Here is a 19,311-nt window from a genome sequence, read left to right as displayed (position 1 = left end):
GATCCAGGTATGGGATATGTACAATGCTCTGAAAAAACTGAATGTTAAAAAAGCAGCAGGACCTGACGGTCTTCCTGGGAGGTTGATTAGAGAGTTTGCCTGTGAGTTTAGCATTCCAGTAACAGATATATTCAACTCATCTTTAAAAGATGGAATGGTCCCCCAAGTTTGGAAAGATGCCACAATTGCCCCAATTCCAAAGGAAACCCCTGCTACAATCTCAAAACTAAGGCCAATCTCATTGACTTCCCTTTTGGCAAAAGTATGTGAGGGGTTTGTTGCAAATTGGGTGCTTGATGATATTTCTACAGCCTGTCTCAAAAAAAATTGTGCAAGGGAAAAGCACCCTCTATGGCAATTAGAGAATACCGTTGTGACATAATGCTTACATCAACGTAACGGGCGCAGTCTTAGCTCTCAAATGCCGTTTGTTCTATTCAATTTCCTTGTTCCAAATTCGAGATATGTTTATTTAATAACGAAAGGGTAAAATCCCAATTGTGCCACTTTTACTAGGGAAGAGAGCTGTACATGTAAATCAATGATAGCTGACGTTGATGCGTCTAATGCACTCCTCCTTTCGGGACGCATGCATTAGACGCATCAACATCAGCACGCGTGTATTATTTTGTCTAATATTTCTCCCAACAAGTAATACGCGTTCATTAACCTATAACATGTATAAGTGCGCAAAATATTGGTTTGTCTTTTAACATTTCTTAACTGACTAAGAGAACAGCATTTACCATGATAAAATCATTGACATGCACATGTATTTATTTTTCAGCAGAATGTGAAATATTTATTTATTTTTAATCTCTTTTAAGTGGAAAAGAGAATCATCATTCCTGCATCATTATAAAACAGTAAAAACAGTCAAAATATTTTGTATTGTGTAATTGATGCATTCTTTTGATTTCACGAAGGAACTCTTGATAAACGTGATGCTATCACTGTTACATGTAAAGCCCTCTTCCCTAGTAAAAGTGGCACAATTGTGATTTTACCCTTTCGTCCTTAACTAAACATATCTCAAGATTAAAACAAGCAAATTGAACAGAACAAACGGCATTTGAGAGCTAAGACTACGCCCTTGACGTTGATGTAAGCATTACGTCACAACGGTATTTTTTAATTGCCAGAGAGGGCGCTTTTCACTTGCACAATTTTTTTTGAGACAGGCTGTAGTGCAATGACCGCAACCAATATGGTAGTATCAAAGGGTCGTCTACTTCTCATTGTCTAATAGAAATTCTTGATATTTTTTTCAAAGGTACAGACAAAAGAGGAACTGTAGGAACCCTAGTTGTGACGGACTTCTCCAAGGCATTTGCTTGCATCGACCATACTTTAGCTATCCAGAGACTCTACGAGATTGGTGTCAGAAGCATTCTGGAAACTGGAACACCTTACGATAAGCCCATACCTGCCAATCAAAACAACAATCAAGCTGTTTGAGACAACATGTGTTACTACCTTTCCATACGGGTGCGAGTCATGGGTAAATAATAAGGACATGGAAAACAAGATCAATACCTACAACATCTTGTTACAGATGCAGAGTCATGTTCAACATCAAGCATGTGGATCGGATTCAAAATGAAACAATATACAATCTGACCAACACCACTCCACTGGTTGCAAAAGTCAAGACACATCAACTCAAATTTCTCAGGCATTTTACTGCGTCTTACCATGCTTACCGTCGACGACGAGCATGTGAAAGAATATGCCCTTTATATTCCACCACATGGGAGGACGAAACCGGGACGGCTGTGTACATTGTACTTGTAGTATGCCAAGCACCTCCTGAGAGACACTGAAGGGATGCTACAGCGAAACAAAATTGTTTTGCTAGCCCAGGATTGGAGAAAGCTTGTAGTCGCCTGCTCCACAGCCGACTGATGATGAAGATGTGGGTGTTAAAATGTTCAACTCAATCATAATATCATAATTACATTAAGCAATAACAAGTTCAATTTATATCATGTCAATATGAAATGTTAGTATGAAATTACTTTAATGTTTTCGCGTTTAAATATAAGTTCCTCAAAGCTCAGTCAACTGAAAAGTCAAATGATGTCGAATCTGTATATTTTGCGCTTTTATTGGAATTTGGCAAGTATATAGTTACTGCAATAGCTTAGTTTTATTTTAGTAATCAAGAAAGCATAAGCCACTTAACAATATTGAACATGTTGAAAACGTCTGTGTGTACTTTTATATACCATGACAGCATAAAAACACTTAACAATATTGAACATTTGGGAATATGTTTCTTATGTACAGAAATGCTATAGGCTTTCTTTCTTGAAGTTGTTGAAAATGATACGTCCCAAATCAAGAAACTAAAGATGAAGGACACTTAACGTAATCCTGGTAATACCGCGATCCATTACTCAAGAGTGTGTGCTACTATCATGCAACAATATAAGCCTCTCCATGCGGATGGCGAATACGGATTTGAATTGCGAAAAAAGCACTAAATTTTCAAACTGGTATTAAGAAGATATTGCAATACCTACGATAACTTTATTGAAAATACATTCAGGCAAGAAAAACTATAGCATGTCATTGTACTAAAGCAGTAGCTTTTGACGACGATGATATAGGAAGATATCTGCACAGCGCTAAGAATACTACAATCTGTGAATGTGTTAGGAACATTGATAAGTACTTGCCTCAGGTCCTTTACATCATAATAAATCAAGTGTGTAGTAGGTCTTCTACCTTTTGGAAGTAAATAATCAATCGAGAGGTTTCGTGTCTTAATATCAAGATAGTTTCCTGCCAGTTTTCAATGGTATATTCGTCTAGACCTAATTAAACGCTCTACACAATTATTCAACCCTAAGGTACATTATCAAAGCACAGAACACCCGTGAGATAACTATGCTCGCGATTTGCTCAGTGGAAAGTGGAAATTTGTGTGCTGAACAAGGTTTCGGCTTCCTTTTTCTTATTTCAATCTCTAGATGCTTTAGTTTTTTCTGATTAGAAGGAGGTTTAGAGATGCAAACCGAATCGATTTTTAGCACATGATGCTAATTAAAGGATCACAATTTAAAAAGCACCAACATTAAAACAGGTTTAATTATACCTTTACACCAAGTATCAAAATATTTCAATATCTCGATATTAACTTTGACAACTTCTTTTGTGAAATTAAACAATTAATGGAATGCTAATTTAATATTTAGACTTAAAATAAATTTTGAGGCTTAAGGACACTTCAACCTTGGTTTATAACGAATTCTCGAGCTAGCAGAATGTGACAAGTATTCCTTATACGTGCATGTAGGCGTATTGTCTCGATACACAACCGTAGATGGCATACTGCCTTTTTGAAATTCACGGAATCACTCAGTAAATTGTAGAAATGTTCTTCAACAATCAATTCAACTCGTGATAACAGCGGGGTCTCATACATGTAATCATCATTGAGGTCTCTTGAAAAGATTGATTAAAAGACAATATAATGATCGGGTCATGCAAGTAGTTATTTGTCTTTTCAATTTGAGCGGGTATGTTTTCATTATTTATTTTTAGTTGATTGAAAATCTACGTCTTTCGTGTCTTTTGGAGAAAATGTATATCTTCTATACGGAAGGTCAAAATGTTCAAATTAATGTCGGGTTATCCTTTCAGCTTCATACACTTTATCTATAAAGTTTACTTCGAGGACTGTTGAATGTCAAAAATATCAATTTTTAATCATTTGCTATAAAACTTGTATTATATCGCGAATTTCAAACAAATCTAAATTATTTGATATCAGAAGGATATTCAGAATGCAAATTGGTGTCTCTGATGTGCTCTCGGGTCCCACAAGGTCGCTTTTAAGCGATCGGATGGCAACGTTTGCACAGTATTTTAAAAAACAATGTAATTTCTGAACGGAACGTGTTATCATCATGTCCTAAAAGCTTGAGAGAACATGATAAAGCTACTATAATTTGTAATTACTTGGTACTCGGCCATAAGTAGAGGAGTCCTTTTAAAAGACCAACGATTATCCTAATGTCATAATAATTTTCATTGACACCAAAGACGTAGATTTATTTTACACAGATTAACATACCTACCTCATAATGACGTGTAACTTCCATCCCCTGAAAATTAGACAGACTATATCAACCCAGCCCAGCAACACAAATGGGGTCTTTGGGGTATTTGTCATCAACGTATTTTGTCATTCAATGATTGGCATTTACACTCAAGAGATGTTAAATTTTCTCACCTTCAGCTAGCGTACACTGGTGCCTTTGCTTTGTTGGAACAGGACATTTATTTTAAAGATCATCTTTTTTTAGATTCTGAAAAATTCCCAGCACAATGTAGTCCCTAAAGCTTTGTGTTTTAAATATCCTATTATAGATGGTAATTTTTCGAATATCGACGTTAAGTCAATGTTTTACTCAGACGTGTCAGAGAAAAGCACTAAACTTTCTGCTGACAAAACCACTTATAAAACGTCACTGACATTTTGTCTTTTTTTGCTCAATAAAATTAGCAATTAGGAAAAGAATGGTTATCTCAAGGACTCGTAGCAGCACTGTACTGCTTTTTTTGCGGAGCGTATTTCCTTTTTTCAATAGAGGCCATCGATCCTTTTTATCAATGATTTAATAAATGATGAAATACAGGGTGTCCCAAAAAAGAGGCCCCTCATTGCGCCCTTTTTTTCTCCTATTTTTGAAAAGTTGATCAAACATATTTTGGTATGTAAAGAAACCTTGAGTCGTTAGCTTTAATAAACCAAAACAATTATATCAATCGCAGATATGCTCTTTTAAAGAAATGTACCCGTTTTTCACTCTGCCCACGGAGAAGGTTTGGCTACTTCAAATATTGAAAAGGAGTTCACATACCATGCATGAATATCAAACATTCTTCAATGATAACTTTATAAAATATTTTTATTTATGGAATGGGCTTTAACGGTGGGTTTATGGGCAATGTATTTTGTTAATAGTGTCATTAATTTGTGGGTAAAATGGATGCCGCAAGGGATTTCTTTTGCTTACTTGCAATTACTAATTTTTTCTTGGTTATTTATGCCTTTTTGTTTTATTATGTTTCTTACTTTCTTACTTTGTTGTTCCTTGCTTTCTTTCTTTTTTATTTACAACATAAGTCATTTCTCTTTTTAGGATAAAAGGTAGCCCTAAAAGGCTGTTTGGTTTGTCTTTGGTTCTTCTGAAGTGAGTTTACTGTGCTGCTCTGCCCTCTACCTGGTTGCCTCCATGGCGAATACAGGTTTCAGCCCTGGTCCTCATTGCATCAATTGCGTTGCGTACCATCCTTGTGCGCCGGATACTTGCAAATGCATTCAGTAATACGTTTGCGAAGATCTTGGATTTTGCCACAGAGGAAAAAAATCAAGTGGTTTGAGGTCTGGTGATCGTGCAGGTCACTCCACAGCATGAGCCATCCAAACCAATCTGTTTGCTATCCGTGGACAGAGTGAAAACGGGTACTTTTATTCAAAAGGGCATATATTCAAAAGTTGTGAGCCGATTGAAATAATTGTTTGAGTTTATTAAAGCTAATAATTATAGGTTTCTTTTCATACCAAAATATATTTAATCAACTTTTCAAAAATAGGAGAAAAAGAGGGCGCAATGAGGGGCCTCTTTTTGGGGACACCCTGTATACAGGGTATTCCTTCTTTACCATTTTAAAATGCTACCTCTTGTACACAATAAAATTTGAAACTTTTGTTTTGATATCGAACTTGACCAGCTTTTTGATCAATCGAAAGAGATTTAAAAAAACCCATTCATTGCCTAAATAAGAAAAGCATACATGAAACATGGTCACTTCACCCGCCTTTCTTACAATAATAGTTAGCTTGTGTATTGTTGAATACAATGCTGGTTACTTTTAAAGTAGCCTAAAAATTGTATGAAATTGGCACCAAGCTATAATAAAGGAAGATATCTGCTACAGATCTCTAATTCGATTCCTTTACCATTCATACCTATCACCTGTTTTATTGTATTATCATGCGAATTGCCCAGTGGAGATCTCTTGGAGATTCGTATTGTATTTAGGGTGGTACTACCCCTGATAGATTTAGTGACTAATTTTGCATTTTTCTCAAAAAATAATTACTTCACTGAAATTTCAGTGATTCAAGACAAGTGGTTCATTATAATATGTTAAGAAATGAGGTACATTCTAGCGGTACCTCTTTTCTCATCACAAATAACGCATCGCTTGTCGTGAGCCATTGAAATTTCAGTGTAGTAACTGGATTCCTTGCCCCTATAATAAACATAACTTTTGTTACCAGTGTGTTATTATTTTTTGAGAAAAGCGCAAAAATAGTCAAAAATGTATCAAGGGGTGTAAGTAAGGTAGGGTAAAGGAGACGATGAACGGCTAATCAAGCTTGCAAAATAGCCACAATAGCCAAGTGGAATTGTGTATTAATTAAAAACTTAGAACAAACTAAAGATAAGTCTTCACTCCACCTATTTTTAGAGTTTCATAAAAAATTTTACCATTTCTTATGTATTTCTTTATTTTTTTGAAAATTACCTAAATTTTTCCACATTATAATTTTTTTTTGCCAACATGGAGTGTGCATGGTTTTCAAACTGGGGTGGTGTATGCTTAATATCTAAATTCTCTCAGCTTTTTTTGGATAAAGTGTTTAATTTTTAGAAAAATAATTTTAAATTTTTCATTTTAGGAAATTTAGAAACACCTATAACAAAATAGAAACACTTAATTAAAAAAAAAGTGCGAGAGAATTTTCTAAATTTGATTACTTTCATATGACTTATTTGTTGAAATTGACCTATTTTCTATACACAAAACCTATACACAAAACAGTGCTCTCACCATTGACGCGTGATCTCTACAAACAGTGTATGTTATAGGTATATGGGCATTGCCTAGTTAACATCACTGTGTGAAAAATAACCGGCCAATATGTTAACTATTCTCCAAACTTCTAGCAAATATTTTTCTCTAACATGACCTAAAATTACAGCTAGGTTAGATGTTCAGGAGGGGTCGCACTTTCGTAGAATATGAGTGAGGGCAAAGCATAGCTAGCTCATAGCTATAGCTAGCCAACTCCCCGTGTTAATTGAATGGAGATTTGACCGAAAATATTGAGCTATATTGGTAACGGACCGCTCCGTTCTGAAGGATGCCACAAAAAACGGTACAAGCTACATTTAAACTATTCTAAATAGGTTCTAGAAAATATAGTTTTGTAACATGTCCTAAATTTTCAGCTAATTTAGATGTTTGGAGAGTTTTTGTGTTTTAGGAAGGATATGTAAACGACAGATAACACCAAAAATATGAAGAAATTATTTCCAAACCGTGTTAAGTCAACAATCATTATGTTGCTCATTTTGAAGAATGCTGGTTTACAAAAAGCAGGTCATTGTCTCATTTCGTGAACAAAGGTACACATACCATTGTTTCCTTTTGTTTCCTTTATAATCGGTTACCCAACTGAAGCTATAATACCAGCTTTATTGCGATGTCGCACATGTAAAACAGACACTTGTGCACAACCAGAGAAGATCTGATTTAATCAGTTGAGCTGCTTAATGAGTGTTATCTTGGTTTAATAGCTTTTAATGGGGTTTAAGTCCTGCAAAGGTCGAGATGAATTCTACTGTAGACCTGACTGCATCATGCATCTCTATTTCATTGGCGATTGGGCCAGACTCCTTATTAATGTTGCTATAGGGGGATCGCTACACCTCCTCCACAGCGAGTCTGTTACCTTCCCAGCATTTAATAATGCCGGTACCCATTTATACACCTGGTGGAGAGGAGTAATCGAGATAAAGTGTCTTACTCAAGGGCACAACACGATGGCGTCACCGGGGCTCAAACCCGCAACCTTCCACCGTGCTCACAGGAGTGTAGGTAGCACCACCTTAAAAACGTCTCTTGAATTATTTCTTACCCAATTGAGCTGATTTGACTACTTCTTATACCGTTGATTATTTCTTTACTTTATGGACCATTTCATAGACATCTGACTCCTCTTACTGACTCGACCGATCATTCATATGTTTTATTTTTGCTTCTGTAAAGTACAGATTGCTGATTGTGTGAAAGAGAAAGTTTCATCACACAGTCATGTCACCTGTGGCCATGGTGGCTGTAACTGCACTGAATTATCAGGGATAAGGCAATGTTTGATTTTAATCAGAGTCAAGACAGAGAATAATGATGTGACCGCAATCTGATATATTTACTCTTTCAGCTCGTCTCATCTTGAAGCAATTGGTGTTCACCCGTGACAGATTATTTTCAGTGAAACAACTCAAAGAACAGTATCTATTCTGAATACAGCAAATATCGTGCATTTTATGTGGGTGATTTATAATTATATCAAACGATTGAGGCGAGTGAAGACTCATACCTGGACAAGTGAACTTCAAGTAATCAACCCAGCCAGCCAGCACGTACTTATGTATAGACACAATGTGGACCCTTTATGGGCCACTTTGCAGGCCCCATATGGGCCATCTGCATGGAGCTCGTACAAATGTTGTCACATTTAATAGCACATTATTTTGGCAATGCAAGATGATTTGCTCATGTGTATATTTCTTTGAAAGCATAAAGGAATATTGACAAACATCACAATTCAACACTTTAAAATTGAATTTAAATTTCCCCGAAATGTTTACGTTTTACTTATATACTAAACAGAAGGAATGTCCTGATTCTATTAATAGCTCAATGATTATCCTTCATATGCAAATTGTGCAACATGTTTTTTTTCACATGTTGCAAGAAATAATAAACATGGGGTAACCTTGGGATTCCCGATCCATAAATAGACATGACTGACTTTGTTTTTGTGATTACATGAGAGTTAATTCCCATCATCTTTCAACAAAGTTAAATGATCAAATTAACGTCATATAACTGTTATTCTGGTATACATGTCTGACATTTTAATTGTGATTACCGTTCCGTTGGTTTATGCATACAGGGTCTATGATTCAAAATTGAGATTGAGATTAATAATCGAATGAATTAACTTCGATACCCTAGTTTATTCGAAGATAAGACTAAATTGAGTCAAATTTTAGCCATAAACAAATGTTGTGGTTTTGTCCTGTCGGTTTTAGAGCGTATTTTATTTCCATCCAGGCATCCAGATCAGTAACCTCGCACGATTATATTTTACCTTAGTCAATTTCACATCACTCATTTTCATTCATCACCCCGTATCTCGCCTACTTGCAATTTTCATTCCTTCTCACTGACTATCTTCTTTCCGATGTTCTCTCATCTTTTATTCCCCGGCTTTATCGGGAATTTGTTCTTCTCTTGTCATGGAAGCTATGTACCTGGTACGGTATGAATGTATAGGTAGCTATGTACCTGGTACGGTATGAATGTATAGGAAGCTATGTACCTAGTACGGTATGAATGTATAGGAAGCTATGTACCTGGTACGGTATGAATGTATAGGAAGCTATGTACCTGGTACGGTATGAATGTATAGGAAGCTATGTACCTGGTACGGTATGAATGCATAGGAAGCTATGTATCTGGTACGGTATGAATGTATAGGAAGCTATGTATCTGGTACGGTATGAATGTATAGGAAGCTATGTATCTGGTACGATATGAATGTATAGGAGGGTAAACTGACTAGGACAGCCATCATAGAAAATCATTTCTCTTGAAAGCTTAAATGGCAGTTGCATCCTGAAACGGCATACCATGAATATGCATAGTTATTGCTTTGCTCCCAATAGTAGAACCCTAACTTAAATAAGCAGTAAATTTTATCCCATAACGTGCGAAAAAGCCTTTTTAAAACAATAAGAAGCATTTTAAAGATTATTATTGTTTCTTAAAAGACGACACCTCCAGTGCTTTTATTAGCGTTCCGTTTCCATAAGCACGTCAACTATTTTGTGTGAATTTTGATTATAATTTTATAGTAAAATCTGACGCAAAACCAATTTTATTTTACCTCACATGAATTTGTATTCTATAACAATTTTATTTTTGTTTTTATCTTTAGCATTCATTTTTGAAATATTACAAACCTCGATGTATCTGAATGCATAAGTAATATTTATTAAAAAAATAATCGAATACTTAAATATATAAACGACCGCATGCAGTCTATGAGATGTTTTTATAAAAAATTTATGAAAACTTCATATATTTTTTTCTTTGATGAGTGTTTGTTTTTGGGAAAAGTTAAATGTACAAATACACATGTATAATAGTATATTGTATGATCCCTTGGCTTGTGTTGCTTCACATGGGGTCTTTAAAAATGCGGAAACTCTGCCATTCCTTGAATAACATGGTATTTCCCAGTATATGCCTAATACTACAATGTGCAAACCAACTCCCTCCCTTAAAATCACACCCTACCACGCCACCCCATTACCTTCATGTACATGTAAGGAGATCTCATACTTAGATGAAGGTAGAACCCCAACAATACTTGAATCACGTGCATGGATTCCCTACAAATACATGATCTTGGGTTTTCTCATAATAGCACTTCCTGATTGAATTCGACAATAACCGCTTTGGATAAATGCTAAAATATATTTACCTTACTCTCTGAAATTGTACTTTAATCTCGAGAATTGTTCAGTCTGTAAGATTATATAGCATGATCCAAATGTTATTCTTACCTCTGCTGATTATCTTGTACATGTACACGACAGGGTAAAGGACACAGTTCTTTTATCAATGGCAAGTAATCTTCAGTCTGTAAAACTCCACAACATGACCCATATGTTTTCATATTTATTCTACCTGCTGAATTTCTGCAGCTTGGCACGTGTACGCGAGAGAGCAATGGAGACAGGTTTATGAATATTGAGCTCAACTAAAGATTAAGTTACCCCAGGTAAAATAGTACGTGAGAAGAAGCGCAATATCCATTGAAATGGCGCAAAAATGTATATAGATCAAAAAAGAAAGAGTTGGGAATTCAAGTGTTACATTAATAGGCAATGACCGCATATACTATAAAACGAAATACGTGCAAGATAGAAATCTCTTTGGAAATAATGTTTCGCTTTGTAATCAAATGTAAGAGCAACAACATGATAATATAACGCGGGTTAACCATCAATCTCCATACCCATGTATAATATCACGCGGGCTAAGCATTGATACCCATGTATAATTTATTTTACTTTCATATCGAAATTAAAACAGTTCAGTCATCATTTTCATTTTAAATACAAAATGTATCTGTGTATCTAAATTAGGGTTTATACATATTAATCTACTTATCTTATTTTGATGATTGCAAAATGTTAAAAGATTATATCTACAACAAATGTAGATTAATCTTAATAAGTAGGTTGCTTTTATCGATGACAGCTTTACAATAATGCAGGGTTTAGATTTGAGTGACGTTGAGTTTCCGTATTACTCCCTGTAGTGTTGGTTGCATGCATTTATTAGTTTATTTAGCTATGCAAGAATATAGGACGTTCAAATAGCTTAAAAACAATAGAGTAAAACAAACTTATCTGTCCGGGTGTTGTTGTTTTTTTCACGTTTCCGCAAATTATGCTGCCATTTCCTGAGGTGTAGGGACTGCTTGTTGAGGTGCACTTTCTGTGCATGTCTAGGTCATGTATTAACATTGCGACACACACCGCGAACACACATCGAGCAACACTGCCGCGCTATTCTGGCTTTCTGAACTCCATACTCTCACTGAGGTAATGACAGTTTCCTCTCCATCTTTCTTCTGGGTGTGTGGGGTGGGGGTGTGTGTGTGTGTGACGCTGTTGCGTTTGTATTACAAATACTTCCGAGGACTCTGACATAACAACACACCGACACACCGAGGACATTTTCTTTACCGAGGACCTAAACACGCGTCCTCGCTACGCAAACCTTGTTAAACGGTGGAAAATGAGGTACCCTACTACCCCCTCTATAGCTTAATGTCCTCGTAGTGTTAACCGGAATCGAACTTATTCGGTATTACCGACCTCTTGAGCACTTGACATAACAACCCATCGACACACCGAGGACACACACACATGTGGACATTTCGACATTTTTTTCAGGACCTCGGAAGTATTATGTAATGCACGGGGGTGTGTCTTCACAAGAGTACGCCGCCGGGGGTGGTTTCTTGGAAAATATGGTTTTCGTCAAACATGGTTTAATGCCCAATGGTGTACTAAAGTACCACGCGAAAGAATAAGCCTGAATTGTTTTAATTATTATTAAAATCACCGGTTTTATTCAGAGTTCACCGATCGAGTAGTGGCAAAACACATCGCGTGCATATTATTGAAACATTGAATGAGAGACGTATCGGTATTCGTTTTACGTCTTGACGTATAAAATGTGTGTATATATCTATTCGTCTCACGTTTTGTTTGTTAGTCTTACCTGTGTGAAGCTACGCCAATATTCATGATATTAATACGATCAGTCAGCTAATAATTATACGCATTGTAGGCGCTGTAAGGAAATAGCAATATTCTTCGTTTTACCTCATTTGTTTGGCTCGAAATTAAATGGGGACAACGTGATCAGTGAAAATTAACATTTAAATAGGAATCTATGTGCAAATCACACATTATGGCTTTAAGCGAATGACCTTATTATAGCGACTCAAGTGTATATCATTCTGGGAATTATAAAGTTTCCCTGTTTCCTGTTAGGCCTAGTGGGAAGCGCAGCTCCAACACTTCATCATCTACAACTGTCAAGTTGAGGGCTCGGAAGAAAAAGAGGACACGTGGATGGATTGATGGATAGCCATTGGGGAATCACTTATTCGGACTCATCTCCGCTTGTCCCATTATTTACCTACCAACATGGGCACTTATTTCTGGTCGCTAAATGTGTTTCTGACGTCATTTTAATTCCAGTAAAATGCTAATAAAGTATGTTGTATCCAGACGAGGTAGGTACGTCGAAACAAAGACTATCAACCTTCAGTAACCCGCCCCATCGTTAGAGATAATAAAAGTAACACAATATGTTTTTAATTTCCGATTTTTTAAAACATTAATCAACATAATACATCATGATACATGTCAACTTTTGCACAGTTGTAGTCCCAAAATAAATAGGCCTATACATCTAGAATAACTCACTCAATTATGGCACATTAAACAGGATCAATCAGTAGTAACTTCCTTTTCGAAGATATTTTTTTCAAAGCAAACAGTATACTCGGGGAGCTAAAAGGACCTCCTTTGCACCCCCAAAACCAAACCAAACCAATTTTTAGGTTCCTGAGATGACCCCAAAATATAATCAGGATGTTCCCGAAAATATAAACTGGCCCCAAGGGGGGTTTTCCAAGATGGCTTTCAAAAAAATACCGCCAGATACAGGTAATGACTATAAATGATCATATATGAATACTACAGTCATGGACAAAAGTTTGGAATATTTGTTTGCATATCCCTGTTTTTAAGTGCAGATTTCTTACCATCAATGACCCGTCAGCAATGCAAAATGGATCACGGCTATCTGGCAAGGTCTTAGGTACTATTCTATATCACACATTACGTAATGTTGGATAATGGCTTCTTATGCCTGACCAATGAACCATCGGGCATCCTTTTCGCAGTTATTCTAGCGATATGATCCATAAGGTTGCATTGGCTTTTGCATTACTGTGAAAAACCCAGCTTTACCTTGTTGCATCTTCATGTTGTATACGATATTTCTGATCATGGGGTGCGAGTTGAGCGCAGATTTATACGCCCGCGTCAGTGACTTACGTAATCGCGGCTACAAACAGAAGGATAAGTATTGGTGCCGCTTTCGGAATTATAAAAGGTGCCGTTTCTAATTACTACACCTAGACCTTTGTCAGGTCGGCCCCGAAAGACAACCGCCAAGACCGATCTCTCCTGAGACTTTGCCGCAATGGCCGCACGTCGCCTGCATTTTGGCTACGAACAGAATGGCGGAGGTCCATAAACGCGCCTGTTAGCAGTAAACACTGACAATAGACTGGTTAGTGCAGGTTTTCGCAAAGACGACCAATAAGAAAGCCGATTCTGCTGCAAAGACATCAGCATTTGCGCTTGCTTTGGTCACAGAGACACAGGAATTTGACAGTAGGCCACTGGCGTAATATGATCTTCAGTGACGAGTCCCGGTTCATCCCCTACAGACAAGATGGCCGATTCAAGGTCCGAAGACATGTTGGTCAAGCCCTGAGGATTGTATCCTGCCTAGGGTCCATGGAGAATGGTGGTGGAATCACAGTATTGGGAGTATTCACAGTAGCTCGAAATCACACCTCTACATGCTAAAAGGACACATGGACCAAGACCAATACCTGTATGTTCTTGATACTGTTATGCTTCCGTTTGCAAGAAGAGACTTCGGGAACAATTTCCTGGTCCAGGATATGATGACAACACCACGGCGCAGAGTGCCCGGCGCCTGGACTAGCCTGCCTTTGAGTCCGGATATGAATCCTATAGACAACTTATGGGCAGAAGTATCTCGCAGGTTAGGTAACATGAACAAACAACCAATCACCCTGCAGGAACTTAGACACGCCCTCATTGCCTTGGCAAACCTGGTTGAGGGAATGCCACGTCACATACGTGACCTTGAGCTGGCACGGGTGGACACACTAAATCTTGACTTATCTGAACAAGTCACAGTTTAAACAATAAAGTTTTCTAGTGTCTTTAATCTCTTAACCGTATGATCCTTCCATTGTAATGCGCTTCCTCAGGTAATTCTTTGCTTAATTGACCAACTGTGTGATGTAAACATCAAAGAATATTATCTATTATTAGCTTAAATAAAGAGCCCAGCATAAATTCAAGTTGATATAAAGAAAAAAAATCCCAAAATGGCCGCCAAATGCAGGTAATCACAGTGTCGGCGCTAGAGGCTGGTCGAAAATATTCTGTAAGTGGAAATGGATTTGATATAATGATTTACAAAGATAAAGAGAATTTATCGCGTCTGACGTCATCTGTCAATCAAACTCGATCACGGTTTGTTTACAAGTGTCGTGATGATGACTTGCTGAACGCGGATTTATAACCGGGCGCCTTATTGTTAATTTTGCACCTTTCGACATGCAAACCATCTCAAAAGTGAGGTCTTTATAGTAGGAAACTTTCATAACCGATGGCATCATGTCCACAATGCCTAGAAAAGCTGCTTTTTGCCTTGTAAAAGTACATAATTTTTCGCCATTTGCTGCTATTCCTTTTCTCCGATCAGCACCAGATAGATCCGTCTTCCTTTTACGCGCTGATTAACATGTGTAAACCAATCAAGGATCGTAATTAACAGTGACATCAGACGCGATAAATTCTTTTTATTCCCGTCTTTAATTATAGTATGGATTCTCATCAAATAGTGTCAACAATTATTTTGTTCCAATCTACTAACAAATGAAAACTAAAATCGGAGAACAATTATTTTGTTCAATCTACTAACAAATGGATTGACAAAGATGAAAACTAAAAAAGGAATTTATCGCGTCTGACGAAACTTTCATAAATCGAAGGCAATCAAACGTAATTTTTTCGCCATTGTCAAACATGGTTTTTAACATAAATGTGTGAAATTAACGGGTAATATTTTGTAAATGGTGTTCTAAAGTAATAATAATAATAATAATAGCTTTATTTATACACGGTAAAAACATGTTCAATACAGTATTGTTCTTCCACGTGTCCGTGTGGATATTAAACATATTACTAACAAACACAAGTTAATTTAAAATATAATATATTAGTGTACATAGACTAAAAACTAAAATTAATACGATCTTTTACTAAAAGACAATATATATATAATGAATAAAATAGTAACCCTGCATTCTTCCTCATACAGTCACACTCTCACATGCACTCCACTCTCACCCTCTCAACACACATCCTCCATACATCTTTCACAATAAAACGTTATAATATGATTTATGTACAAGTTATATTTAAATTATTAAAATACATCATCAAGACCACTATTGCACAAAAACATACAAAATGATAAATTATTCAAAAATATTATTAGGAAATAAATTATTAAAACACATCGTGATAATTTGCAGGCCCACTATTGCACAAATACAGAAATTTCATATTAATATAAAATACTATAAAAGTAGCACCTACGTTCATCTTCATACAAGCACACATAATTCCCACCATGAAACAACATACACTCCACTCACCCCTCATTTACATACACGCACACCCCAACTCACCAAGCATATTGTTAAACCCTTTCATCCCCTCAACACGCATCATCCATACCCAAGATCCATACATCATATACGATTTATATACAAATTAAATTTAACTTATTAAAACACATCATCAAGATCACTATTACATAAATAATACAGATATTAAACAATATAAAATATACAAAATGATAAATTATTCACAAATATTAAGAAATAAGTTGTTTAAAATGTTTCACATTGCACATGCTTCTAGCATTGTCATCAATCGAGTTCCACAGTTGAGCACCTCTATAACTAAAGCTACGCTTCTTATATTCAGTATTTGGCTTATCCATGATAAAGACATCTTTATTTCTGGTGTTATAACAAGTTTCTTTTTTAACAAATCTATTGCACAGATATTTTGGTGCTTGATTGTTTACAATTTTATGCATTGTAACTGCTTCGTTTATGTATAACTTTCCTTCAAGATTTTTCCAGTTTAAAACATTTAAAGCTTCTGTACTTGACTCATATCTACTTACACCTGTAATAATTTTTGCTGCTCTGTTTTGTAAGACTTGAAGTTTATTACTAAGGGTTTTGTTACATCTTCCCCAAACAACATTGCAATAGTCAAAGTGAGTGGCAACAATGCTTTTATAAAGTAGACACTGATGGTGTTTGGGGATAAAATTAGCGGCTCTCCTTAGAAAATACAAACCAGTTAAAACTTTCTTTCTCACTTGGTCAATCTGATTGTTCCATAACAGTTTATCATCAACTTCAATGCCAAGGTGTTTACAATGATTAACCCTTTGAAGACGGGTTCCTTTTATGTTTACATTAAGATCATCATTACATAAATTTGCAAGTTTTTGTGGAGAACCAATTAACATAAAATGGGTTTTGTTAACATTAAGACTTAATTTGTTACTTGCAAGCCAGTTGTCAACATTATTTAAATCATTATTTAGTATTCTAACAATATCATTAACATCTTTTGAAGAATAATAAATTGCTGTATCGTCAGCATACATGCTCACCTTTACATTAACATATTTAGGCAGTTCATTAACATATAAAATAAACAATAACGGCCCAAGTATCGAGCCTTGTGGAATTCCACAAGAACTTCTTTGGTCATTAGACTTTGACCCATTTACACCAGTTATATGAGATCTATCACTAAGGTAACTTCTGAACCAGTTGACAACATGATCATCCATACCAAAATTTGGCAATTTATCAATTAAAATATTGTGATTCACTGTGTCGAAAGCCTTTCTTAGATCTAACATTACAAGACCAATGTACTCACCATCATCAATTGATTTTAACCAATCCTCTGTAATGTTTAATAATGCAGAAGATGTTGAAAAACCTGGCCGAAAACCTGACTGGCTATCATGCAACATATCATTTGAGTTTAGAAAAGGGTAAATTTGGTCAAATACAGCGCGCTCGATGATTTTTGATAAAATGGGAAGAATTGATATTGGCCTGTAATTACCTGGATCTGTATTATCACCACCTTTATAAACTGGACAAATTCGGGCTTTCTTCCATCTGCATGGAAAGGTACCTGATTTAAGGGACAAATTAACAAGAAATGTCACAATAGGAGTAATTTCGATTGCTGACACCTTGAGTAACTTTGATGGAATATCATCAACACCAGTAGCTTTCTTATCGGAGAGTGTACATAGTTGATTTAAAACATAATCTTCATTAACATTATTAAATATAAAAAGCATATCATTATACAAATTATTTGTTTCATCATGATGGTTTTCAGTTTTAACAACAGGAATCTTGTCAGCTATACTTGGTCCAACATTTGCAAAATATTCATTCAATACATCAGCAACATCTTTAGAATTTGTACATTCACCATGTTCAGTTTTAATACATCTAACATCGGTTTTCTTGTTTTTACCTGGTACAATATGCCTTATGTTAGCCCAAATATCCTTAGAATCTTTAGTTTGAAGAGCATTTGTAAGATACATTCTTTTAGATTCTTTAATTAAGCAATTTACTCTATTTCTCAGCTTGCGAAAATCTTCCCAAAGAAGCAAACAATTTTCTTTGCTGGCGCGCTTCTTCATCTGGTCACGTTCGCGCATGGCTGCCAAAATATCATCAGTAAGCCAAGGGGAAGAATTTGTCTGCCGTATACGTTTCCTCTTTAGCGGTGCATGCTTATTGGCAATTTCAAGAAAAACATTTTCAAAATTAGAAACAGCATCATCAATATTTGATTGATTAGTAATATTACACCAATTTGTATTAGCTATATCCAGTCTAAACTTGTTTTCATCAAAATTTTTATATTTTCTATTCACACTGTACTTATGATTTTGGCTTTTCACCTTGTTCTCTTTACCCATAATTGTATACACACAGAAGTGATCACTCATGCTTGTAAGAATTACACCACATTCACTGACATTGTTGGGACAGGAGGTATACATGTGATCAACAAGGGTTTTTGTGACTCTAGTAGGTTTAGTGATAACCTGTTTGAGATGAAAATTCTCAGCAACTTCTTTCATCTTCTTCGTATAACAATGTGGATCTGCAGCTAGAAGGTCACAATTTACATCACCAATTAATAAAACATATTTGCCTTCATATTCAACTTGCTCAAGAATGGATTCAACTTGGTAATAAAAATTCCCTTTAAAAGGGAAGGCCAGCCTCAATGCAGAAGAGGTCTTGTAAATAGTTTGGGTCACCGTGAAAGGCATTTTTAGGATCACGCTTACATCCATGTTACATGACAGTTCACCAAACCATCAATGGTGAGAACATGCACACTGAAACAGCAAAAAACATTAACTCCTATAACTCCTGTCCACTCTTTAATTCATTACTCCAAATTGTACTGTATTTTTGTCTTTACTGCTTTGTACCCATGCTTATTATTAAAATCAAAAAATACACTGCAGTTGTTAGTTAATTCGCTATGTAAACTCAATTTACATGCACATTTTATTTTAAAATGATTTTATATTATTTCGCAATGTATAGTTTACTACAAAGTAGATAGTGGCAAGCATATGATAAAGGACTGATCATTCACTACAATCTTCACTTTTAAACCGTATTTTTTGAATGTGTTGATTGTTAGTCCGAAA

General features: G+C 35.9%; 1 protein-coding gene across 1 annotated transcript; it reads right to left on the bottom strand.

The window, feature by feature from the left end:
- Positions 1-14,669: 14,669 nt before the first annotated feature.
- On the bottom strand, positions 14,670-19,021 carry LOC140167779 (uncharacterized). The gene is made up of 2 exons (XM_072191072.1): positions 17,682-19,021; positions 14,670-14,740 (listed from the first exon to the last, which is right to left on the bottom strand). The coding sequence occupies exons 1-2, from the start codon at positions 18,943-18,945 to the stop codon at positions 14,670-14,672; spliced, it is 1,335 nt and encodes a 444-aa protein (XP_072047173.1). The 5' UTR covers positions 18,946-19,021.
- Positions 19,022-19,311: the final 290 nt, after the last annotated feature.

Source organism: Amphiura filiformis, chromosome 13, assembly GCF_039555335.1.
Source record: "Amphiura filiformis chromosome 13, Afil_fr2py, whole genome shotgun sequence".
In the NCBI taxonomy this organism is placed as follows: domain Eukaryota; kingdom Metazoa; phylum Echinodermata; class Ophiuroidea; order Amphilepidida; family Amphiuridae; genus Amphiura; species Amphiura filiformis.
The sequence above is the reverse complement of the archived record's forward strand: the minus strand, read 5'-3'. Positions and strand labels throughout refer to the sequence as shown.